Source organism: Glandiceps talaboti, chromosome 11 (genome assembly GCF_964340395.1).
Source record: "Glandiceps talaboti chromosome 11, keGlaTala1.1, whole genome shotgun sequence".
In the NCBI taxonomy this organism is placed as follows: Eukaryota; Metazoa; Hemichordata; class Enteropneusta; family Spengelidae; genus Glandiceps; species Glandiceps talaboti.
The window spans coordinates 10090733-10118671 of NC_135559.1; the positions used below are offsets into that span (position 1 = coordinate 10090733).

Consider the following 27939-nt stretch of genomic DNA (forward strand, 5'->3'; position numbering starts at 1 on the left):
AATTTATGTTTTCAATCACCTGCCAATTGTAAGTAAAAAATTTAAAATGATACAAATGTTCTGAGCTAAAATTACAGCAAAATCTACAAGACCAGTTGGGCAGGTCTTTTTAATAATTTTCAGCCTAGACCAATGTTTACTGACCTTGGGCCAGTGTAACTTTGAGTCCTGTCATAAATATACACAACAACTAGTATGCTAAATTTGCTTCACTTGTTTAATAATAATAATAATGTTACTTTTTATATAGCGCTTTCCCACTCTGTGTTTGAGTCATTGCGCTTTGCAATTATTACCCCTGGCTTAGATCTATATTGGCACAAAGGCCCCTCACATGTATGCATACTTCCCCTATTCCCTAGTCCATTCTACAAATATGAGAAAAGTCAAAGACGTTGGTGACGACAACCTGTCAATTTGTGATGGATTACTTGACATGTGCCTTTCGTGAAGAACTAACCATCGGGATTCAAACACACTTGACACCTTTCATTGGGAACTGAGCTAGATTGGAGATAGTAATGGAGTACATTGAGTACGTAATTACAACCAGTCCGGACCTAGACTATCAACTCCCTGGTTCACCAACAAATATACATTTAAACTCATAAAAAAGTTCAATCAAGAAAATAGTTTTACTTATATACTTATAACATTAGCCTATTTCATATTGTAGTGTTCTTTAATATCTTTATTGCCCTTATGTACCCAAATAGAATTGTCAGTTTTCTATACAGTTGCAATAAAGTTATCTTATCTTATCTTCATTTTGTCAACTAGTGTAGTATACATCTCACAGACCCAAGCTATTTTATTTTCTGTTTGGGGGGAACGGTTATTATCTTTCCATCTTTTAAAATTGAAAGAACATGTTGTTCTTTTCACTTGTGTGTTTATAAATGTAAACACAAATGCCACATTAGCAGGGGATCTTTCAATCTACCTATCTTTCAGTGACTGGACAATCTTTAAGATTTGTTACATCACAATCACCACTGCCTGAGAATCATCCCACCTGTTTCACAACAGTTTAGGCATTGTTTGCATTGACGTGTGTCTGTCGTGTGGTAGTCACATGTCTGTCATGTGATTGCCCGACTTCTGAATATTATGGGATGTCAGTTGGAAGAAAGGAGAGTTGGTGGCCATGCTAACTTGTGTTTCACTAGCTTTTGTAAGGAACCTTGAAATTGCCATATTTTTTAAGTTTTTCAAAATGAAAATTGTGAAAAAATATTCTAAGATTTGAGCACTTTTGTTGTGTAATCTCGACGGCAAAGGTGATAACAGAGACATAAATTGTTGCGATATGAATATACATACCATTTTAGTTCAAATTCAAACACAGCGATTTAGTTTGTGTGTTTTTCAGTCGAAAATAAATTACTTTGTAATTTTCATCTTTTGTAAAGACCAAATAACAAAATTTGAAGTAAGAATTAAAGAATCTGTTCTCCCTCTGTTGTAAAATCAAGACACCGCCTACCCGTATGTTGTAATGACTGTACTAAAATTTCTTGTGAACATCACGTAATCTGCATTGGGAGACAACATCACATAGGACTAGATTAAATGACAGACTTCAAATTATCTGTAATATTCAGGTCCATCACTATGTGAAATCATAATCAAAAGTTTAGGTTTGATTCCAAAATTCTCAGCTTAATTCTGAACGTCTGTGGAAGAAATGTGAGTTAAAATCCACCTGTGTGCGAAGGATCTAGACTGGAACGAGACTAGAGTGTCCAGCAAAAAAATACCAATGACAAAATATGGACAGAAGACCATACAGTGCAAAATCAACCCACATATCATGTCTGTACCTGCACTAAAGGCAATTGATTGCATTGTCAGGGATGATCGCATAATGTCACACAAGCTCATTAAGCGAAGTTTGCTAGTTTGGAATGAATCCCCCCCCCCCTCCCCCTCCCCGTAAACAAACCTTCACAAGTGCGACATCGATACATTTATTATGATGTAAACCATGATGAAAATTGTAACGGTCACACCATTATGATTGATGCAATGTAAAAGCATGACGCAGCACTGTATATGTCACATTAGAAGTCAACTTAATTTGTAATCAACTTATCAACATTTCAGTAGTAAATACAGAACCTGTTATCATTGGAGGCATCGAAGATTTTGAAATTTGTTGAGAAGTGAGAAAATCAAGTTCCGCAATCGGACTTATGCTAGATCCCTTCCCTCCTAAACAAACTTCGACCTTATACGATATTGTGCATTCATCCCTTACTGTGTTTGTTCTCATCAAATGAACCATAACTTCAGACTTCAATATCCCAGACAATTTACGACTAAATGAACCTTTTTTTGCAATAAATCAGCCTAGGTTGAATTTATTCTTAACCCCTTCTCTCACTAATTCTAGACCTATTTCATCAAAAACTTAACCATTTAAGTATTTTCTTGTTATACAAATGTATATTATTACTATGTGTCGAACAAAGTTGACGACCTAAACATTATTTGGCGAGTATATCGTAATGGACAAAGTAACAACTTTAAATGATAAATTCACACACCCAGCATGAGTGTCGGGGACATGAAATTGGTAGATATTGTAATGATTGTTCGTCTGAACATATATGCATGATGTAGTTCACAAGATATGACATTCTTGCCACTCTATCAACTACAATTGCAGACATCAGACCATGGATAAATGGAACCTGTGACGAACAGAGAAAGTAAACAAATGAATTGGATTCATAGCACTTGGCACAGTATGGTGGAACAGCAGAGACTTGTAAAAATCTAAATTTAAAATTTCATGGTTTGATAAGAACAGTTTTGTGGCCTCTTCACATGTACATGAATTGCCAGGAGAACTTCAAATTTGTTTGTGAATGTGAGCTATTCCAGAAAGAGGCCATACAGCTGTCCTTATCAAACGATGGGATGTAATACTTGTCTCTGTACTTCCAGCATGCTGTGCCAAGTGTTATTAATCCAATTCAGTTCTTTATTTTCCCTGTTTGTAACAAGTTCCATTCGCCCACAGTCTGATGTCTACGATTATATCATTCAGTTTAAAAGTCTCACAGGGCTGAACGACAGACGTCAATTATAGTTACGCATGATGTTGTTCAGACAATGTTTGACATATCATACTTTTGCCAAGGCTGGGTATCCATGGTAACACTAACAGATAAGGGGACACAGGTAGACGTGACATGTGTGCAGTTTTGCATAGAATCTACCATAATTTTATTTGGTAAGCTCAGTTACAAGACTGGTAAACGCCGGTAGAATTCATCTACTTCAATAACTCCTTAGCTAAAACAATATACAGTAGACCCTCGCTAACTCGCGGGTGTCCGGGTCCATCAAGAAACCCGCGACTTATCGAGGGCCGCGACTTAGCGAGGTGCTCATTATATATTCATAACCACACATTAACACACGTCACACGTCAACTTTTCTTCATTCTTCAGTAATGTGCAGATGAAACTAGTACTGTACATGTTTTTATGAGTGCAAGTTCATGGGCGATATTCATAAAAAAAAACAATAAGATACGCACGAAATGAAAGTTTCAATATTCAGTAAATCCAGGGTAAATCTTTTCAGTTCACGAACATGACGGTATGTATTCGAAATTTATTGTGATGGACGCATGGACGTAATATTGTAACAGTCCCGGGTTAACTAAATCTTCGAGGAAGATTATCGTACAATTGTGTGACTCTCAAAGCATCAATCGCGGCTAGACTTTCTTTTTTGTTTTTTGCACGGTCGACAAACTAACAGTACAACTTACAAGCTCACGCCTGGCGGCCATGGTAGGGCCAAGAAATGCTGTTGAATTTCCGGGTTGCGGAAGTGCAGTTTTGACTTTTATATCATCGAATAACGGGATTTGTTTTATATATTCTAAAACAACAACTAATTTTTTATGTTTCTCAGTACAGTAACATTCCTAAATGATGGGGTTGAGTTGAGAAATCGCAAGGTTCGGCAACACGTGGCGTGATGCATGATGTCGGTAGATATGTAAACATAGAGACGCAAGTGATGAACGTATTCAGTTATTCGTAGACCGAAATTTCGTTATATAAATGACGTTTTCCTCAAAATTTTGAAGAAACAAAACGTTTTTAGGTGACTTCTAAATCAATCAATCAAATCAAACGATATATTAATGCGAGACAATCTTTAGTTTTTAATTTTTTTTTTTTGGACAATGTTCGAATTCGACTGACGTATCCTGCGACTCGATTCTAACACGATCAATGCACCGTTCACCAGCCAGACGAAAATGGTCGACGTGCTTGTTGACTAGCCGAGAAGTGCATAAGGAACTTGTGAATGTGAGGCAGTCCGAATAAATAGAAGGCGATTGCTAACATCAAAGTCGAACCGCGACACCTCTTCATCGAAACACCAACGAGTTTGAAATTGGCAGGCGTGCCATTTGTTTAAAAAAATACACAAAGAGGAGTTCCGAAAACAATAGGAAAACTAAAGAAAAAATGGGATCCAAGGTGACACCCGCGACTTAGCCGAATCCGCGACTTACCGAGGCGCGAGTTAGCGAGGGCCCACTGTAACACCTTGTTAGAATATGTCAGTAACTGTTGATATATATGACAGAAGTCAGGTCTATGAACACACATTCATTTATTTCTACCATAACCGACATCATTTTGCGGCTCTTCTGTGTCTGGCCACAGACCAAAACTCTCCCTTCAACTGTAGACTGAAACTCACTCAAAGTTCATAGTGTAATAGCCTAAGGCATATGTATACACGTGTACTCTATGGCAACACAGTGGTTTTGCTAAGGGTGGTGGTATAACTCATAAATTTATACCTGGGTTCACCAGTACTTCACCGAGGTCCCGAAACAAAATTATGTATGCAAAACCCTGTACGCATATTTTACCTGGTCTCCCCTCCCATCACCACAACTATCACCAACATCATCGTTTGTTACTCAAGTTCCCTAACCTCGGCAACAGCTATGATATTGCTAAACTATACAAAAAAATCAACATTGGAAAACAACTAGAGTGAATATTTAAAAAAAAAATCAGGCAGATATTAGCCGAGTAATCCTAATGTACTGTCGGCTGGCCATCACCTAGTCTAGTTCCTGATGATCATGTTCCGATTTTACACGTTATATTCACACATCACAAAGTAATGTGTGAAGATAATGTAGTGTAAAATCGGTACATGGTCGTCAGGAACTAGATCTAACCACCTTCTGACTCGACTAGTCTATCAGGATCATTCAAAAGTGAAAGACACTAAGCTAGGTAAATACATGTGTGACGGTCACAGGCTTTTGGACCCAAGTATTTCTCTAACTAAGTTGACATGCCAAGCTGTGCATGTGGTTGGAATTCCACTTCTGCATACTAATTACTTGACTGCATTACATGAGTGTATTTTATTATAAAACTCCACGGATGCTAAAAAAAAATGACACAGTACCACTATGTTTGTAATTTGTATCCAGTCAACGACTTGTCTGTCTGTATATTCTCAGAGGGTAAAAATACTAAAAATAACATCAACCACAAATCTATACATCAATGAATGCAAGCCAAGACTCTTTACGTAGAAATATGTCTCGGTGACCAATTCCCTGTAATTCAAACTTCTCTCCAAACTTTGCCACTGAGAGCTTGTTTCTGGTTCTTTTCACAATAACACAAGAAATTTGATGCTTCATTGTCTTGTTTTTAAGGAACTCAACAATCTTTTATTTGTCATTATGAGTAATAACAAGTAAATGTCAGCCATATTTGATTTTCTAAAATGGATTAATGATATTGATATTATGTCACCTCTAATTCAAAAATTTGTACCGTGGACACCTGATTTCTATCTCTTGATTTTAAATGAAAATTGGTATTCTTGTACAAAGTAGCAGCAAAAATTAAAGATTTTCATATCTACATTAAAACTTTTTTTATAATCAAATGAAAATTTCAACTCAGAGAGTCAAACCATTTTTTTGGAAGCAAATCAAAATTTTGTTTGACTTTGAGAGTAGAAATGTTCATTTGTTACTAGGAACCTAGGGAGTCCATAAAAATTCATTGTGTATTTTGTACTCATTTACTTTAAATGTTTGCCAATGGTCTTAAAATTGTCTGCTTAAGTGCTTTATTAAAGGTAAATCTTCTACAGTGGGCGGTCTCATCACTTGTATGTAATACAGCAAAATGAAAATTTCAATAAATACAAGTTATAAAGTGTATTGTTATTGTACCATTATTTCTACTGTAACAAATATTGCACAAGTACACTGATGGCAAGATTGTTTGTTTGTTTGTTGATAATTGTGTCCTGTATGGACTTTATCGACAAATAAAAAATACATAGCAGAATACAGTGGAAAGAAGAGAGCCCCATCGTACAGGATAGGTTGCAAAACACACAAAATTAAATAAATCATAAATAATGTTGTGAATTTTTGATAACGATATCTACATGTAGTAATTTACTGACGTTACTGAAAACTGTTCTTTTTCCAATAGTAGAACTGTAGTTCGTGTGCAATATGGCAACACTTTCAAAACCAAAATTATGTGCTTCCGATGACATGCATTATTTGAATGAAAAAAAGATATTTTTCTTGGTAACTGTGTATACGGCCCAAGCCTTGTCCACTACTAACAATGGCATTATTTGCATATTGTGTCTATTCAAAAGTAGATAGTGTAAATTCTTTTCATTGAAATATGACGCATTACCATGAGCACTTCACATGACACAGCTTGGTCTGAAACTGAAAGATCAAAAACAGATTTTGAAGAGTTTATGGTGTCACCGACTCTAAATCAAACATTATAATTTGTGTATTCTGAATTATTATACGTTATTTGCCACTATTTTTGTTTGTTCAGCAAAGGAAAATGTGAGTGACCTAAGGGGCCTTGTCACTATGAGTTTAAAGATGAACAATGTCAAACCTTTACATCACGAGTTATTCAGGATGACTGAAAAACATAATGGAGAATAAAATCTTCACAAGCATAATTTGATAATGACGTCAACTTGAATATTTTTATTTATACCATGAATGCCACGAAACCAATAATGTAGACGCCCGTTATTATGACATAAAACGACCAGGGAGAGTAAATCCCATATTTTTTGTCAAACACGTACAGCTTGACTTACGTGAGGTATAAAGTGTGTCATTCTAGAAGTTATATCATGAATACCACGGATTCAATGATTTAGACGCCCGTTATTATTATGACATAAAACGACCAGCCAGAGTAAATCTCTTATTTTTTGTCAAACACATACAGCTTGACTTGCGTGAGGTATAAAGTGTGTCATTCTAGTAGTTACTGTGGTTCAGACAGTTTAACATCTTTGTAATGGGTCGTCATCATTGTAATGGGTCGTTGTTATAACAATGTCCAAAACAATGACACTGTCAATGTCCACAAATTCAGTTCTTTCAAAGGCATAACACAATCATGACATCAGGGCTAACTATCCATTCAATAGACATTAACGTGTCATTTCCATGGCGATATCACTACATTACAGCATGCATAATCTGCATACGGTGAGATAAAGCTATTTTCGTACACACGATATCCGACGATGACAAAGTGCAGAAATTGAATATTTTGACATGAAAATCACCCAAGTGTAATAATTGTAGAGATAGCAAGACACTTAAACGGTATTATTTTCAGGTGTAAAATAAATTATCAAGAAAACCATCCTTATTTTCCCGAAATAATAATTTTGAGTTCATAAGCATACCAGTTTTAAATTTTAATAAAGCCGTTTACGTATTCTTTGCTCGACATATAACGTTATGTTATTTTTATGTGTCACATAAATTAGTAATTATACCATGTCATGCTTTTTTTCACACAGTAATAATTTTGAGATTGTAAGCTTCAGTTTTCAATTGACATAGTAAGCATGTACTCTTTGCTCAACGTTATTGCTTTCAGTTTCAATTCATGGAATTTGTAAATACATTTTACCTCATGCTAGAGTGTCAAAATAGAACAAGAAGGCAGAATTCTTCTTCTAAGTTCCAGTACTTTTAATGTATTAACGTAAGAATAATGTGTGGAATGGAAGTCATGATATCAACCAAGAAATCTAATACTAAATACATGTAGTTGCTTATCTTAATGATTTTCCAGGTATTCACAATTACATGTATAACAATTTCTCTTATCAGAAAACCATGCACAGTATTTCTCTTTCTCAAGTATATACACTTGTCATAGAAACAGCTGCACCATGTGTGCCCTCTCTAAGCCAATTTGATGCACCACTGACGTACACAATTTCTAGTAATACACCAAAATTTGGTGTTCCCCAGGCCCTATCTCTTACTATATGGTGACTCACAAGAAATACCAGTTTTTCTCATTTTGATTGACAACAACAAAATTTGGCTATCTTTAGAGGGCACATTTGTGCTACACAATACATTTTATTTGTGCAAAATAACAGAAGTTTATGCTGGTAGAATTTTATTCACAAAAGAAATAGTCTAAAAACATAAACAAATGTCAACACAATTCAATAACCCGAGACTCAAATTTCAATAACACACAGGTGGTTATTTTAAAAGCAATCAATATTCTGCAGGCATATTCTTTGAAACTCATAATATGAATAATACGTTATTCATAAATTATTATTAATATTTTAAGAGTCATATGTAGTATTTGTGCAATGGTAACAATTTCTATTCTTAATTAGTGAAATTATTTCATATTTCTATTGATTTTTGTTGCTTAGTAACCAAATACAAACAATAGCCCATACTTACCGGCTGGAGCATTGATCTCAACTAAATAAAAGCCAGTCAAAAGAAATGATGAATTTATGATTCTCACTTGTAAGTAAATTTCAAGTGAAAGTTTTATATGATATTCTGCTTCAATAATCATTACAATATTCAACTGAAATTTATACATATTAAGGCGTTCCTACATTGAGTATATCATTTATAACAATGTTGGTCACAGTTGACTACTTTTATGTTGTGTGAATATTTTACACACTTCTCATTTTACATCTCCGTGACAACAAAATCCTATGTTAACCCCATAAACTTCCTTGTTACACATCCTCAGTAATGAATGTGATGATGGGTGAAAATTCAAATGCGCTATGCAGCATGGTTGAATTCACACATGTTCTACTAGGGTCCCATGCTATGAAAACTACCATGGATGCATGAACAAGTCATTGTTTCTTGCAGAAATAATGTCCTGACCCCCCCCCCCCATGTGAACTCTGGCCCTGCTGAAGTGGTAGAGTTTACCAACTCATTACCCATAACAAAACACTGGTAAGTAAACCTGGTAAAATGACTTCGAAACGCAGTTAGATTTTACCTACTAAAATACCACCCTTGGCAAAAGCACTGGTTGTACACTGCCCTGACCATACAGTTCACTTGTACAGTTTTAAATACATAACATCACTGACCAGATGTTCACTTTGCTGGCCTACCACTACTACTACCAGCACAATTTTCTAAATGCCTTTCAGATAAGTTCACAACCCTTTGATCTTATTAATTTGATTGAATTTTTCAAAAAATTCAACATATTGCCAAAATATCTCAGACTGAATTAAAGCATATTTCTATGCAATAATCAAGTTTTTACACAGACTGTCCTTGATATTTTATTTGCAAACATGGACTATAGTTATCCTTTTGAACAAGATCTCCAAATCCTGTAAAAATCCTTAAAACTTGTACATGATTTTCAAATCTTCAAAAAACCTGATACATGAATTTCACAACCTGAAAATCTAAAAACATACACACTCTGAGTCTCAAAATATAAAAATTATCTTCCCAAGGCCCCCCCCAAAAAAGAGAACTGTTTCTGGTCAGGACATTTTGTCTACAGTGGTGCAATGATGCAAATTTTTTTTTCTTTAATTCTCACCAAACCTGTCAGTGTCACTAAATCTACTATTTCTGATAGTTACTGTTCTTTTTATTTAGTACTTTTGAGCAAGTGTGTATGTGGGGCAGATGTCATTTGCTTGTTCATGACTGGCTTCTGCAGTTGTCTTCACTGAAGTATTGAGGGAGGGTTATATTTGCAGGATCTGCAGACTGCATGGGCAAGATAAACACACAAAAAAGATCGTCGTGGGGGTATTTAAGTGATGCACGCGCTGACCAGAAACAATTTTTTGGCCTTATATCCCACACATACAACCCCCTGAAAACAAACATACTAAGATAATTCATATCCTGATAAAGCTTAAAAACAAATACCAATTCCTCACTGTCACACATGAAATTTACTTCCTATAAACCCAAAACTTGATATTGAAAATCCACATATGTGAGATGTACATCCTGAAAAGAGTCGAACACGGATTTCAAATCCACAATCACGTACAACTGTACAAGATACTACCACTCCTTCTGGTTGTCTAGTTACTAGTTCCTGTTCGTAAACATTCGTAAACATCAGTATTATGAATTATTAAGACAAGAAATACAATGTACATAAACTGTCTTTGCAATTTCTATCAAAGTTGGTATTTTGTGTTTAGGCAAAATAGAAATTATGTGATTCCGGTAACCCAACTGACCCTAGTATAAGCTGTTAAACCCTAAATATTTTTTAAAACATTTAAAACAAAAAGAAAAGAAATTCTGTGTCTTCTTAACCTTCATGCATGTCCATTTTCTTTCAATGCCCAGTGATGTCTGTACATATTTCATCAAACTATCACAGAAGGGGTATTCTGATGGACATTTTGTTTGGTATTGGATTGAAGCAATATTTTTCAAAAATAAAAACAATTAAAAAAAAATCAAATAAAATAAAAACCTACCCTACCTTAGCTCTGAGGCCATGTTATCGGAAACACAATAATTTTTTTCGCCTTAGCAGTAACGGACTACAAAAAGGGGTTTAATTTCTGACTAGATTTGCACCTCAACAGTTTTCTATTAGAGTTTGACTGGATCCTCTTTCTGCCAGGGGTTATTTATTTCTACACAAATGATTTCAAATTAGGCACAAGAGAATAAACTTGAGTTGATATTTTCAGTGTTATCAGCTATCAAATAATTTTGGAAACTATTTACCAACGCCTATTACTGAGGATGAGTAAACATTTGAATTCCAACCCCAAATTTAGTTTCAGATGTTTAACACAGAAAATATTTAAAATGTTTGATGTAGAATTTAGAACTGATGTTATCACATTGAATATAGTCATTACTGTGAATTTCAATGAAGTGAGTTGTACGTAGTCATCTGATGAGTGTAAACACCACAAACCAAATAGAGCACAGAACCCCCCCCCCCCCCCCTCCCCCATCAAGATATGCTCTCGTTGTTGAAAAGAGAGTTACACCTATACTTCTCCTCTGCAAACAACCATATCTGAAACAAGGAAGTACTGCAGTGAAAAATATTGAATACATCGAGAGCATGATAGATTTGTTTCTTTTTACCAACTGTGACAATATTACAGAGTAACACATAGTAGTTTGAACACTTGAATCGGTGATACAAATATGGATCAAGTTAAAGGGTCTATTGACCCAATACACAAGACTCATACATTTGTAACTCCCCAGCTTGCTGACAAATATTTGGTCCAACCAAAATGCACTTGTCCCCAGCTTGCTGACAAGTATTTGGTCCACCAAAATGCACTTGTCTTTCTGACATATTTTTTTTTACCTTGTTTAAACTATAAACTTTCATTCTTTCCTCACACACAAATTTGGTGCAAGTTTAATACAGGGTCTAATTTTCATATGATGGCCACCAAAATGGACAGAAAACTTACTCTTCTCCTTTCAGATGTGTATATAACTTGTAAGAGTTATTCACCCTCTTTGATGACGTAAGCATAAAGGCTATAACAGTAACACCAGTTACACACACCAAGTGAGTTATTACAAGTGGGTAAACAAAACACTTCTGATTTTGTGGTCACAAGTCATAAATATTAAACAGACTGACACACAATACTAGCTACACCTGGAGCAGGAAATAGGCGGAAATAAAAAAACTGTTTGTAAAGGCTACACAAATTCAGATTGAAAATCACTTTTTTTCACTTGGGAATTTTACTTTTGCTGGTATCAAATCTGACTGAAATATATTGTTATTTAACAGGGCTTAAAATCAGTAGTGGTCCAGGACACATACACTACTAAACATTGTATCTAAACTACCAAATTAGCAATAGTCCAGGACACATAGACTACTAAACATTGTATCTACACTACCAAATTAGCAGTAGTCCAGGACACATAGACTACTAAACATTGTACCTACACTACCAAATTAGCAGTAGTCCAGGACACAGACTACTAAACATTGTATCTAGACTACCAAATTAGCAGTAGTCTAGGACACATAGACTACTAAACATTGTATCTAGACTATCAAATTAGCAGTAGTCCAGGGTACATAGACTACTAAACATTGTATCTAGACTACCAAATTAGCAATAGTCCAGGACACATAGACTACTAAACATTGTATCTAGACTACCAAATTAGCAGTAGTCCAGGACACATAGACTACTAAACATTGTATCTAGACTACCAAATTAGCAGTAGTCCAGGACACATAGACTACTAAACATTGTATCTAGACTACCAAATTAGCAGCAGTCCAGGACACATAGACTACTAAACATTGTATCTAGACTACCAAATTAGCAGCAGTCCAGGACACATAGACTACTAAACATTGTATCTAGACTACTAAATTTATAGGGTGGTAGTTTGTTAGAACAAATGGAAATCAATAGAACATTATAGTTCCAACACTTTATTTGACTAAATCTGACTAGCACAAAAGTTAAATTTAAGCCCAGAAATAAATTTGATGAGTAAAAACACAAGAGTTATTGAATTTGATAAAATGTAGACTTCTTTTTTTTGTTAAATTCTCTGAAATAAAACTTGTGCCATTATTTTTCATCAATCTTTGATCTGAATTCTTATATGTTACATCAAACATCGGATTAGACCTTCAAATGTGTCATGTTAGCTTAGAATCCAGGGCATTGGGGATTTTGAATTAAATAATGAATTCAAAACCCTCATTCGAATGGATCCAGGCTAGTGTCATGTCTAATCAGCCTGGCTTTCACTTCTTGAAGTGCTGGCTGATACAGTGATAGGGAAGCATGAGATGTCCTTTCTCTTAGACAAATGCTAAATAACTTCCTTACTACAGAAAACCCAATCTAAAGAAGACACGTCGTATCTGAGATATAGACGCCATCTGTCACTGGATTTCCTACACCACCTAGCAGGCTTCCAAGAATCTTCAAACGGTAATATACAATTTATATACTGTAAATCTGGAAATTTTTGCTGAAGGCTTATTTTCGCTAATTTTGCTGGAAAACAAAAAATTGCAAAAACTAAAATGCCTTCTTGCACATGAACACTATGTACCAGTCTGGTAATTAGAGAAATTTGGTCTTTTGAGAACTCGCTGAAGACTGTAAAAATTGCAAAATATTGTAGTGAAAATATCTGGGTTTATATTATATGACCCACAAGATTTACTAGTTTCCTGCAGTGCCACATGCTGACCCTAATTTTACAGACAGTGACAAACAATATAATTAATAGTCTGTCTGACCATATACAGGTAAAGATTACGCTGGGTTACACAATAAGTTTTAGAAAAGAGTGAATACTATGTGCTTGAATAGCTGAATACAGAAATGTTTTATCGCTGAGGAACAGAATGTCTTTCTGCACATTTCCGAACCTTAAACGTCATGCAGTGTTCTTGCTAAAAATTTGGGAACCTACGTAAGTGAAAATCTGGTAAATTCTAGAGACAGATTTCCTTACCTTGGACTATAATTTTGGTGGAGACTTTTGCAGAAGACCAAGGGGGAAGTCAGGCAATTTAATACTATTTATCTAAACTTACAAACCGTAACAAAAATCCTGATATTCATAAGACTATTATCAGATATAAAGGAATATGGCATACATTACGTCTGTCTGTCTGTCTGTCTGTCTGTCTGTCTGTGTGTGTGCGTGTCTAGCCCTATTTACACATATTCATGACATCCCACATCACAACCTCACAGTTTCTACCTTGAGTAGGATGGTATTATGTGGTAAATGCTAAGAGAAGGCATACCCACATACGAGTTTCAGGTTCTCCCAAGGTTGCTGTGGAGTTGTGTAGTTTACTCTTGAAAAAATACACATACATTTACATAATTTCTTTTGTTATGCAAATGTTCCATTATTCTAATAGACTACAAAAATATATTCCTTGATCAGCTTTATCTTAATTTTATCTTTATTTCTTTATCTCTATAAGAAATTTGACGCGCCCACGCCACTGTTGCACACAATTTCTTGTGACTGCATCACCAAAATTTGGTGTTCCCTTATCTTTTACTATGTGGTGACTCGCAAGAAATGCCAGTTTTTATCATTTTGACTCACAATGTTCAATATTATTGGAGGGCACATTGTTCTTTATGGTGGACAGCACAACTCTGAGTTTCATACGATCTCCGGCATAGACATTTTCAGGCTGTTTACACTTACAGCAACAGAATAAAATAGTCCATACACCCACAGACTTTTCTGTTCGAGTGTTACAAGTTTGTCAGTGTCCTTGATTTTCTCTATAGTTTAAGTTTATGATTTTACATATATTATAGTTGATAAATATACCTAACAAAGCTGCTCATCGTTTTCACATATATTCAATCAGTGCCATGGCAACCAACATTTTTACCCTTTTGGCACAAATATCTTTTCTAGGCAGTTGAAGAGCACGCACACCCTAAAAATGTGATAAAATGCTAAGAGATTCAAAGTGCCTACATGCCAACACTTGAAATTTTTACTCTACCTGATTAGCATTCCTATTAGGTAAAATCTAACCCAGCAAGTAGGCTTGCCAAATAACTTACACAAGGCTTGGGTGGTCAAAGTTCATGGAGTTGACCACCTACAATATCTGGTGCTATGAAAAGCAAAAGTGGGTGTCTCGATGACAAATAGTTACTTAATTATAATAGTACCATGCAAATTTGTGAACGTTGTAACCTGAACAGTGATTCTATCACAGGGGCCTATTTGAATCCAGCTAGTCAATGACCCCATGTAACTTTTAGTACACAAAACATCTCAGACATTCGCTATACAACAATAGAAACAGGTCGATTTACATAATTAATTATGTGACGGTGACCCCTAGTAAGGACATGCTTGAAGGTCATGACCATTCTTTCCACCAACCCAGTCAATCAATACCGGTATTATATATTTCAGGATGGCTGAGATTTTAAGAGACACAAAGTAAACCGTCTGACAAACAACAAAAGAGCGCCCAGAGATACTACGAGATAACAAGAGGCCATTGTTTGATATGGCTAGAGCGCGACAGAAAGGTGGACTTCAGTCTTGCCAGCGCCTATGTCGTGTATTTCAATGCATTGGGTAACTCCCCCTGTCATGTTTCGTGATCACGAGGGATTTTATCATGGATTCTCCATTGTCAATAAATACGGTAGTAAATATCAGTCAACATTTCGACAGCAAGTTTATGTCTTTGTTAAACTTAAACACCTTTCAGGCAGTCTTTTTACTGGGTAACCTAATGAGTCAAAAAGAGACATTCGGGTCACGAAAAGTTCGCTGGTCTGAAGCAAGGCTAACCCAGCAGGTTCGCCACACTGGTCATGCATATTTTCACGAACATTTTGCAAGTCACCACCTACCATGTACCAATCACGATTTATTGTCACAACATGATATATATCAGGATAAGATAAGGCTAGTTCATGGCGATTGTATAAAAGATCGTCAAATAATACACAGGAATTAAAACGAAAGACACACGCACGGGACCAACACGCATGTCGTGAAAGGGTTGTGTGAAACTGTGTGGCTACCTTGGTTTCTTCGATGGCAATGGGACAGACACGTTGCAACGTGTTATTGAAAATTATTCCAAACTATGATTGATTTATAGTGAAACGATTTATACTTACCTAGAAAAGCGGACACAAAACACGCCAAGCTAACGAACAACTTCATTTTTTCAATATATAAATTCGATAACCACTACCGAAGTTGGGATATTCGCGCAATAAGCCGACGATGGACGAGTCACGGGATCTAGTGATGACCTCAGCGTATGGCTGTTACAACTAATCGTGTGCCTCCCCAATAATACTAAATTCATTTCATCAATTTTTACCTGAATGTGGTATGATTTATCTTATTGCAGTCATGTAATTTAATTTAATTTTTAAATATTTCTGTTGCCCTTCATTGTAGAGATAAAGTAACACTGATAAAAATCTTCCATCATTAAGTTTCTCGAAATATGAAGGGGTGCAAATCTTAATAATAGTACCCGGAAGAAGATTGTAGGTCATGTGATCGTCGGGATCATGCGCAAGAAAACGGAGGAAGAAAGTGGCAGCTTGCTTTCCACGAAGAAGCGACTGCTGGAAAAGATGAAACCGTCAGTTGTTGCAGACGAAATGTTCCCGGAAGGGGGAGGTCCATATGTCGATCTCGAAGAGGTAAGATTGTTAGTTAAGTGGCACAAAAACATTATCGAAGTGAGCACTGAGCCAGATATGTGTTTGTCTCTATCACCGTTCGTTATCTTTATCAAGATTTTAATCTCGTAGGGGTCATAGCCTAGCGCGAGGAAAAAAAGGCCAGTTTCCCAGAAAATCAGTAAAAACACAAAAGTGGCCATCTATGTAGTTCACATAAAAAGGTGCAACAAAGAGAATGTATGGTGAATTATTTAATAGCAATCAATATGAAAACGACGCAGTAACTGTGTTGAGCGATTGTAATTTTTCAGTGTAAAACACTAAACAGTTTAGTAAACTGTAAAGTGTAATAATCCGTTTTTCATAATACTAGTATTTTATTTATTACTGTTCATTGTGATATTTGAATATCAAGATTAGCAGTTTTTTGCAAGGAGATAATGTTCAAAGACTTTGTCTTATACACCTTTAATATACTCAGAAATTGTATGGTTGTAATTTGGTGGACTGTACATCAGTTTTAATAGGACAGGGCAGGTGCATGAATTTTAGCAACTATATTACATTGTAGGTCCGAAATATTTGAACTGATGGTTTGATAAAGGAAACGTTGTGTTGTGTTGTGTTGTGTTGTGTTGTGTAAGTATAAACCAAAATCAAAGCTGTATTCATAATACTGTTATCATTACACCCTAGGTTTATATAGCATCACAAGAAATACCATTTAAGTTACATTACTACATACATTGATATTGAAACATTATTTTATTATCAAAAACCTAAAAATATTGAGGAAAAATCAAAACCGAATCAGATTTTGACCCTATGAAATATTTTATATGACACAGACAAAAGAGTGTGGTTGTATGATAAGTTAATAAATGTTTAAATAAATCCTAGGAATGGTTTATATTTAGTAAAATTGTATATTGCAGGCCGGTGGCTCAGCTGGACTACTAATGGATTTAGCTGCAAACGAAAAAGCTGTACATGGTGATTTCTTTAATGGTAAGTGTTTGATGTACAATAGCATTACCATTAATTCATTTTAGAGCACTGTCCCAAAAAGGTTTACTAAGGTTTACAAAAAAAATTGTTTGGTTCCAGTCATCCGACCCCACCTATTTTTTTTACTGTCGACCCTAAATTGTTTTTACATATTCGAAAAAAGAATAATAAAATCGCAAAAAATGTGAAGTCTCGCAAGAAATAGTGGATGCGAAAACTGACATCTTAAAAAGACAATATAAAACTGTTCTTCCAATCTGTAATGGCTGTACATCTGATGGCGAAACCAATAACACAGAGACCATATGGAAAACAACAGGAAACATAAATACCTGAACTACAATGTAGACACTCACGTATGAAAAAAAATATATAGAAAAAATAAAATACAAAATCTACCTACCCCTCCTTTTCTAAAATTGACTGTAATCGGAACCACACAATTTTTTTGTTAGGCCTAACATTGTCAATATATTCTTTGCAATTAATACCATTATCTCGGTAGAACATTACACTGTAAATGATTTTTAACGTTAGCAATGTTTGTAAGATTTCTTGAGTTAGATGACACTGTATTTCAGGTGAAATGGTTTCAATTGTACTTCTCATCATAACTGTTGATGTAGAAAGAACTATGTATCACTTAAAAAGCCCCAGGAGCTCTGTGGATAGATATTTTGCATAATTTTTGTTTTTGTATGATTTGTTTATGTTGTATTTGTTGAAGTCTGCATGCAGACCTTGCGGTCAAACCCTATCAACAACCTAGAAATGTACTATTTGTTGACAAGCAAGTGATCTGATCTGTACCTGAGTCGGGACTGTTTACATACTGACATCAAGCTGTGTACATAGTACCATCAGTGATAAGAGCTGAGGCAGTTCCACTAAATTAATATGATTGACCTGTTTTGATAAAATTTTGGTGTATTTTTCAACGGACAATCGTTTCATGAAAAACAACAAAACGCAGCTGCTTGGACTTTTAGTTGAAAAACAGAAATATGAAATATGAAATATGACAATAGCACCAGATACCTTTTCCAGTGATGATCACTTGCAGATGTCTTTTCTTTACATCATAATTATGATGGTCATATTTGTTAAGTTGTTGCCATGGAAACTTCATAACAAGCACTAACTTACAAAGAAACTGAAAAAATATTGTTTGTACCTTGCAGACTTTGAAGACCTGTTTGATGATGAAGATTTGACATAGAATATTACGATGACAGCCGAATTTTAAGAACTTTTTTTTTTCACACTCAAGACTGAACCTGAAATGTATGGATAACATGTAAGAACTAAAAAAGCAGCTGATGTCAATATCACGTTATGTACATGCAGTTTATCTGTATATAGACATTGTATACAGTTATATATTTAACACAGTTGTGGTATTTTGTCATATGCGCATTGTTGTATACTCGTATGTAAAGCGTTATGACGTCGTTTTCATCATCTGGATATTGTCAACTCTCATTAATTGTATTCTGACAACAGTGTCTGTGACTGCTGTGCTGTGATCTATCATCCCTGTTTCAGCCCAGAAATAGAATGCTCTGTATTGTCCGACAGGGTGGTACCAAAAGATTTGGGGAGGGTGGGGTTGGGTTTATGTTACAGCTAGAGGACTTTAAATGTATGTACAATGTGTTGCTTGCATTAAAAACAAGAGAACTTTTTTTTAAGTTATTGTAAATTGACAGTGAAAAAGGTTAAAAATCTCATCCTATATCCACTAGTTGAATTGCTTTCTAGAATTTTTCTCTTGTCTATACATCTTAATAATATCTCTGTCAGTCTCACATCTGTATTGTACATCTTTATAAATTGTAAATTCAACAATATAAATGTTAGTTAACATGTATCAGTGTTTTTGCTAAGGTTGGGGAACCCTGGTAACAGAGAAGGGAAATCTGGTAAAACCTACATGAATTTCCCTACGTACCATTTATCTTAATTTTGGTAGGGAACCCTCGTAAATGCTTGGGGAACTCATATTTTACCGACTCAACAAAAACACTGGGAGGGAACCCTAGTAAAATGACAGTGGAACTCAGGTAGATTTAACTATTTCCCACCCCTAACAAAACACTGATAGGGAACTCTGGTAAAATGACTGGGGAACTCAGAATTTACCTAGTTACCACCATGAACAAAAACACTGGTAGGGAACCTGGTAAAATGACATGGGATCTCAGGCAAATTTTACCTACTTACCACCTGTAACAAAACAGTCTGTGTAATTGATGTAACAAGAAAAAAAGTTGTCTTTGGTACTACAGCACATGTGAGATGGATAGTTTCATTGCCAGACTAAGAACATTGCAGTAACTTCCATTGGACTAACGCACATTTTGTCAGAATGTAGAGTTTGTTTATACTATGTATGGCGGCTATGGGGGGGGGGGGGGGGGGGGGGGGTGTTCATTTCTGATATTCTTCTTTCATGCCTGTATTGAATAAAAGTGAATTTTAATGATAGAAAACAGAAAGTGACTGGTCTTGTGTTTAATATTTGTTTAGAATAGATATGAGATAAATGCAGACAGTTTGAACCCTCTGTATCCTTGCTGTAAAACAGTTACAACTGCTGACATCGAAGCATTGATGAATGGAATCCACCAAACCTGTTACAAACAGGGTAAGTAAACAAATGAATTGCATTACAGTGCTTTTCCCCAGAGCGAGTCAAAGCTATCAAATGAATTATCAAGATCAGTGAGCCTGATCACAAGGTTTCATGTTGAGAAAGACGCCATGTATTTAGTAAATGATTTAAACAGTAACTACTACATTAGGTATAATCTATTGAAGTTCAAACAAAATCCATGGTCAACAGCCAGTTAAAGTTGGTAGAATCTGTTAAAGTAGTATGCATATGCTGTTACTGTTTATATGATTAACTAAATACAGAGCCCACACATACTATCTTTATGGTGTTTATCTCAACATGAAAACTTGCAATCAAACTCACTGATCTTGATAGTTCATCTAATGGCTTTGACTGGCTTTGGGGAAAAAGCACTGTAATAACACTTGGCTCAGTATGTTGGAACAGCAGAGACTTGTATTACAATTTACATTACATGGTTTGATAAAGACAGCTTTATGTATACAATAGACACCAGGTGGAAAGATAAACAACAAAGCGGAGCCGCGTTGTTTATCTTTCCACCTGTGTCTATTGTACTTCTGCCTGACAAGTTCACACGATGGCAGGATTAGTCCATCTATACTTCCATATCCAGGCATATGGTTTCTGACTTTGCTGGACTGGTTTTACTTGAACTACAAAGGTCAACCCAATTCACACCTTCTAAACCCCCTTTGTCTTACACTATCCAATACTGATACGACTTCAGCAGCAACTCAGACAAGGAGTTGGTTATAACCCTCTACACACACTATAATATTAGCTCCGGTAGACGACTGCTAATCCTGTACATGTCAAACATCGAGTCAACATTTTGACAGCTAAAGGTATAAGGCCTCTTTATGAGATAGTACATGAAATGCCAGGTGGAACTTCAATTTCGTTTGTGGACATGACCTATTATGTAAAGAGGTCATGTAACTGTTCTTATCAAATGATGGAATGTAATACTTGTCTCTCTGTATTTCCAACATACTGTGCCAAGAGTTATTAATGCAATTCAGTTGTTTACTTTCCCTGTTTGTAACAGGTTCTGTTCGGCAATGCTTCAATGTTGACAGTTTTAAACTTTTACTACTGACTTTTTTTATCCAGGGTTCTCCCCAGCCTTGATGGAGTGCTGGTAGGGGGCATATTAATATTACTGGTCACAAGTTTGTAATACAATATATGTGACAAAGGACTGTATATGCAAATTAAACTCTGTAGTTGATTTGTCATTTGAGCATTGGACACTAGATATCAGTGCAGAGAGAACCTGACATGTTTAGTACATCAGGGGCGCGTTCGGTAGACAAAGCGCCCGTGGACGTTTCAAAACATTTTGTTCCCGAACGACTAATTGTCATAGTTTTTCGCGGGCGACCTGGGACGAAGAAAGGCGGAAGAGTGAGGTGACTCGCCAAAAGCCAAGATGGCGGCCACGAATTCTCACTTCATCGGCGAACTTAAGTTTTTGTGTAGGATTAATTAGTGCACATTAGTTTTGATTCAGCACTGCAAAAAAGTTCATGGAATTGGTCATTTACAATTGGCAACGGTATTTAGAAATACGAATACCCGTCGGGATAAAGGTACGGTCGATTTGACGTACATTGAGCGATGCAAGATAAACTTGGTGTCAGGTCACAGGTCAAAGATCACTTCGTTAGTGTAAAAATAGTGTATGCATAAATAACAGGCCTTTTTAGGCATTCTAGCATCCTTACAGTACTGCAAAGGTGTGATTTAACTATGCGCATCGTCTTTGCAGTGATGAGTGCTGAATGTACACAAAATGTGACAATCTTCTGTTTGAATGTGCTGCCATCTTTTGTTTTTCATGCGCAACATGCAAAATACAGTTCGGCGCAGTGCCAGAGCGCCCTGGCCAGACAATGACAAAACGTTTTGACTACCGAACACGCCCCTGTATATTCTGACAAACCATTATTTGTGACTGGGGAACCAAGATGAAAACAAACAACAGATGGTATCCGATATTATACACCTGTAGCATAGTCATACATATAGTATATTGTATCCAGTTAGACTGTATGATGAACACTTCCCAGAGAGTAAAGAATACCCGACAGATACTTTTCAACAACAAAAAATGGAAAAAATTATCAGGTCTCACATTGAGTAACATCTTTTTTTATGAGGAAATGTAGCATGTTTGCCATCTGTAACAATTAATGTTGATAGGTGAAATTTTGAGTTTATTTTGCTGAATAAGTGAAAAAAACAAACTGACACGGGCAGGGCCTAGGGAAAAGGTTCAGTAATAACAACCCCTTTTGACTGATTTATAGACCAAAGGCCAGTTTAAAAAGGTGAATACATCAAACAAAAAATCAAGTCATAAAATCTATTTTAACATGAATATCATCATTGTTGGTGGTGGTGGTGGTGGTGGTGGTGGTGGTGGTGGTGAAAAACAAGATGGCGGATACATTTTTGATTTGAAAAACTGAAATTTTTTGAACATCAAATTTTCATGAAAATCCCTCCCAATGGTGTAATAATACTGACAAAATTGTGTAAAACAATGTTAAAAATGTCCTGTATTATGTTTCCTTGACCTTCAGTTTTAATTTTTTTGTAAACTCAGTCCAGATGTCATGCCAATTGATACATTTTACAGTCACTGAAACCACCAGAAAAGTATTAATTATTCACTGGTATCAATTTTTGCCGATGGCTAAGAAAATGACACATTTAGTGAAAAAAAAATCATAGTGTCACACAATCTTTCTATAACTGGATTCAAATTTTATGAAATGATAAATGAGACTAAAATTATATGCATAAAATGCTTTTTTTTGGAAGATAATTCATGATTCTCAGTCTTCTGTATAATCTTTGAAAATATAGTCATGTTCCTGTATGTTTCTAGATATTCTACACCCAAAAAAGCTGACAGATGGCCTGTGTTTTATCTCATCTGATATTCTGAGGAAAGTACTGTACTAAACCTCTATCTGCACTCATTTCCCGCCTAAACCATTTGAAGAAATTTTTTTTTGTTTCCTTTTTTTGGCACCTATCAACTTTAATTTGGAATACAGGTATAGAGATGGAATTGGTCATAAAATATTGACAAAATTTTGCATTTAGAAAAAAATTCCACAAGAATGAAACTATCCATTTTAGTTGGAGACTACTTTGTAGGCTGTAGTGCCGACATTTACATTAAAAAATGTAAACTGGCACCTGTCGTTAATCATATTACGGTAATGTCTTCCCAACCAGAAATTTATAAAAACAAGGAATATTCCATGTTTAGAAAATTTGTGTATTATTTATGATTCGTGCATCTTTTTACACACACTCACAGACACATCTTTAATCCATACAACTATACATACATACATACATACATACATACATACATACATACATAGACATACATATACACACACCAGATACACACACACACATACACACACACACACACACACACACACACACACTCTCTCTCTCTCTCTCTCTCTCTCTCTCTCTCTCTCTCTCTCTCTCTCTCTCTCTCTCTCTCTCTCTCTCTCTCTCTCTCTCTCTCTCTCTCTCTCTCTCTCTCTCTCTCTCTCTCTCTCTCTGAGAGTTGGTATTTGCATGAAAAAATCACATTTTTTCATTACCTCAGATTAGGGTCTCCAAGTCTCAACATCAATATCTATGATACTGAGGTTAAAATAAGTACATTATCATATCATTTTGTTCACTTTGTGTCAAGAATGGCTGGAAAAACAGTACAAAGAGAAAAGAAACCCTCTTCAGTTACTCTCTGCAGTCTAGTCTGTTGACCTCTCTTAATTCACTGCATGTGAAATTTTTCTTTTTTCATTAATTGGGTTACTTTTGAAAGAACTGAAGTTTAAAATCAGATATTGATCAATATGGGCACTAGTCTCTGACAGTACAAATGTCTGTTTAAAGGGGAACACTATTCAGGCATTTTTTTAAACTTTGGGTTCTAGAGTCACTTTTGCAACACAAATTTTTTGCCATAACCAAGAAACACAAATACAATTTGTTTCACATTCAGTGTCCTAAGAGTGGCCCAGTGTTGCCTCATGGGGGCTGCAGACATGCATATTTATTAGATAAGCAACAATTATTCATAAGTGCCTATTACCTGCAGATGAAGTCATGACTATGTATTGTTCATTGAATACATGTGCATGTATGCTAACTCCCATGAGGCAATGCTGGGCTACTGCTAGGACAATGAATGTAAAAACAAGTTGAAATTTCGTGTTTCATGGCATTTGGGTGAAATTTGTGATGTTAAATCTTGAAATTACTCAAGAGAACCCAAAGTTTATTAAAATGCTGTATTTTCCTGGAATGACATTCCTTAACCACCACTTGCAATTGGCTGAACCTGGATCAACTCGCAATGATTTTTCTGTTGCAATCCAGTCTTTCAAGCCAAAAGTTATGATCATTGTAATCTTGTGAACTCTCTCCTTTTTCAAAATTGTACAATACATACTTCGTTTTTGGTTGTTTTTTGTGTTGTTATTCGAGTAAGGCTGCATTTTCTGTGTTGTTATGACTGAAAGCCGATAGATATATCACTAACCCCCCCCCCCCCACCACCACACAAACTTGCATATTACACACCCTTAGGAAAGAAGCCTTCTGTAATACAAATTTCAAGAAAAAAATTGACACTATTTTTTAAACTTAATATCAATTTTATTTTTATAACATGATAAGACAAGACAAGACATGATATAAGTTAGCAGAGTATAGAGACACCGACTAAAAGTGTAAGATCTACCACAGACACTTTCTGATACACTAAGATCTCCTCAAACTTAAACTATGCAAAGCAGATTTGGTTAATAAAGCGTACATGTCAAAAAGAAACTTAAAGCTATAGTCACTGTAAATTTTACAACTTTCTTGCAATTTTTTTTCTTGACATGACCACATAATCTTTGTTCTGATGATGAAGAACCATCTGTGCTGGTAGCTACAAATAGATTAAAACTTTGCATTTCACCAAAATGCTTGAATAAACCCTAGCTTGAATTCAGCCAATATGTATTTGTTCTTCTTGCTCATGTTTGTATCATCACCAAAGTGCTGAGGACTGTCTGGAAATAATTCGAGTACAAACATGAAATAGTTGCAAAACCAAGAAGATTATATTTTTTTCTTGTCAATAGCAATATGTACAGAATTGAACATGTATGATAGCTTTTAGAGACAACTGAGTTCTCTGTGTTCATGAATATCAGTTAGCCTTTCTCACTGTCCTCTGGAGCATTGCTAAGGCAAAAACAAAAGAACTGTTTCTGGTAAGGGTACGCATCACTTAAATACCCTCGTATCGGTCTCTTTTTTTTGTGTTTGTCCAGCCCATGCAGTCTGCAGATCTGTGGGGAAACACAAAAAATACCCCCTCCCTACTTCAGTGAAGACAACTACAGAGCCAATCATAAACAAGCAAATGACATCTGCCCTACAAACTTGCTCTAAAATACTAAATAAAAAGAACAGTAACTGCCATAAATAGTAGATTGAGTGATGGGTTTGTTGAGAATTAAAAAAAAAATTGTGTTATAATTTTAGACAAACTCTCCTGACCAGAAACATGTTTTCCTTTTTGGCCTAAAAGGGTTGTTTTGTATGTACTGATATCTACCATATAATTGTACTTGAATATCCTTGTACTGTGGATCCTCATCGACTACATAGGGCTAATCATTCGTTGACGTGTTACTGCGATGCTCCGTGTTATTGCAAAGCCCCTGAGGCACTTGTGTTGATGTATTACTGCATTCAACCAGTACTACTACTAGTCTGTCTACGTCACTGATCTGTGACTCTGCTACTCTCATTCACTGTGGATAGTGAACAAGTGTAGCAGAGTCACCAATCCAGCGACATAGACAGCCTTGCTGAACCAGTACGGAAGTTGTTCTAATGTCATTTTAGAGTAAATCCTACCTGTTGGTAAACTTGATGTTATTATTAAAAAACGCCCTAGCATCCTCAGTTTAGAAAAAATCTTACTGACATAAGGGGTCTCGTAACTTAGACATGTAAGAGGGAAATACAGACCCCTTATCAAAATGGATAAAGTTTCCTAGTCAAAATATTGCCAAACCTTATACTGTATTAGCCAAACATTTGAAGAAAAAATGTCAGATTATGACACGTTTTACTAAAACTTCTCATTTTTCAGCATTTAAAGAATTCACAAGTCTAGTCATCAAGGTAATGAATGCACTGGGTTTTAATTATGTAAATGCCTCTATTTGTGATACAATTATACAATTCTCTCATAAATGTATACACACATATGAAGAGTAAATATCTATCTTACTACTACATTTCAGCTGTTGCATAGTTTGTATCAAAGTTTAGACTTGACATAATATTGTCATTGTAAAGTTGTTGGATATTAAGTACCTATACTATAATTGAACTCTAGAGGGCGCTATTTACTAACTTTGTCCTTATCTTAACTTATCTAAATTTCTCACCACATTGCTTGTGTTGAATCCTATCATTAACTTATGTTGCTTAAATGTCTTACTTTTGTCTTCTTATATCCTAACTATTATTTTCAAAGGTTGATGTTGGCTAAAATTTGCGCAACAGGAAATATTTTTCGATACTATTCTTACAGGTATCTACATTTTCTGAGTTTGTGATCTAGATCACCTCTACGGTTGGCAAGATGAGATTTGGTATGACGGGATCAAACTGGATCAAACTGGTTTAATAAACCTAGTTGCACTGAAAATGACCCAAATTATGCTTTGTAGGTTGTCAAAATGGAGAAGGTTACAGGCAATATATACAAACACTAGCTGTTATTGAACAATTCAACAGTCAAATTCAAGTCATAAAATGCAAGGAAGTTGATAATTTACAACTGAAAGAAAAGAGCACTTTTGTTGTATTACCCAATACAATTGAAAAAGTGCTTTTCATTATACTAGTATTAACCAATCAGAATGCATCTCACATATCTGCATATTCTCATTTGAATATTAAGCTGTGTCACCCATACTGGAAAACTGCATGTATTGTTCATTCCATACTAAGAGAAAATACAACCCATAACACCAAAGTAAAGCATTTTCTGCATAGGTACCACAATCGTTTATAGCATCTATATCAAGTGTAAAAGTATACTGTTTCATTTGCTAATTGACTACATTAGAAAGGCCACATGCTAGGCTTGTAAATAAACCAATTGAAACTGTAAACTTTTACACTTGATATGAATGCTATAAACGAGTGTAGCACATAGAGAAAGTGTTCTACTTCAGTGTTACTAGTTGTAATACCTTGGTCATACACAAACCATCTATAACTTCCCGATAAAATGACAAATGATCAAACCTATGTTTCACAAAAAAAACCACAACTAATAAATTATTCTGTTGGAAATAACTTTTGTTACTAAAGTCTTATTGAATTCTCAAGGGTTCTAAGGGCCAAATTCAATAGTTCAATGTACGGTAAAAAACTAAATTCTTTTACTTTGGAGTGGGATTGAGCCATTTCAGTTCTCATCCTACAAAATCAATTTTACTTTTAATGGAATCTGTTTTGTACCCCTAGATACAAATATTTTCTAAACAAATCTTGTCAAATTGCGAAATGGGAGAATTTTCAATAAAACAAATGCATGGCACTAAAGTACAGTAAAGTGTCAATATATGAGCTATTTTTTCCTCTCTACATACTGGCTTTGTATTAATAGCACTATATACTACTAC

General features: G+C 35.4%; 2 protein-coding genes across 2 annotated transcripts in view; one reads left to right on the forward strand and one right to left on the reverse strand.

Moving 5' to 3' along the window:
- The window catches only part of LOC144442329 (lysosome-associated membrane glycoprotein 1-like), a 31050-nt gene extending 14892 nt beyond the window's left edge, over positions 1-16158 (reverse strand). Inside the window, exon 1 of the mRNA XM_078131640.1 lies at positions 16021-16158. Coding sequence (XP_077987766.1) covers positions 16021-16066 — 46 coding nt within the window. The 5' untranslated portion in view covers positions 16067-16158. The remainder of the gene's footprint in view (positions 1-16020) is intronic.
- Positions 16159-16405: 247 nt separating this feature from the next.
- Positions 16406-19954, forward strand: LOC144442356 (COP9 signalosome complex subunit 9-like). The gene is made up of 3 exons (XM_078131677.1): positions 16406-16560; positions 17478-17550; positions 18732-19954. The coding sequence occupies exons 1-3, from the start codon at positions 16426-16428 to the stop codon at positions 18767-18769; spliced, it is 246 nt and encodes an 81-aa protein (XP_077987803.1). The 5' UTR covers positions 16406-16425; the 3' UTR covers positions 18770-19954.
- Positions 19955-27939: the final 7985 nt, after the last annotated feature.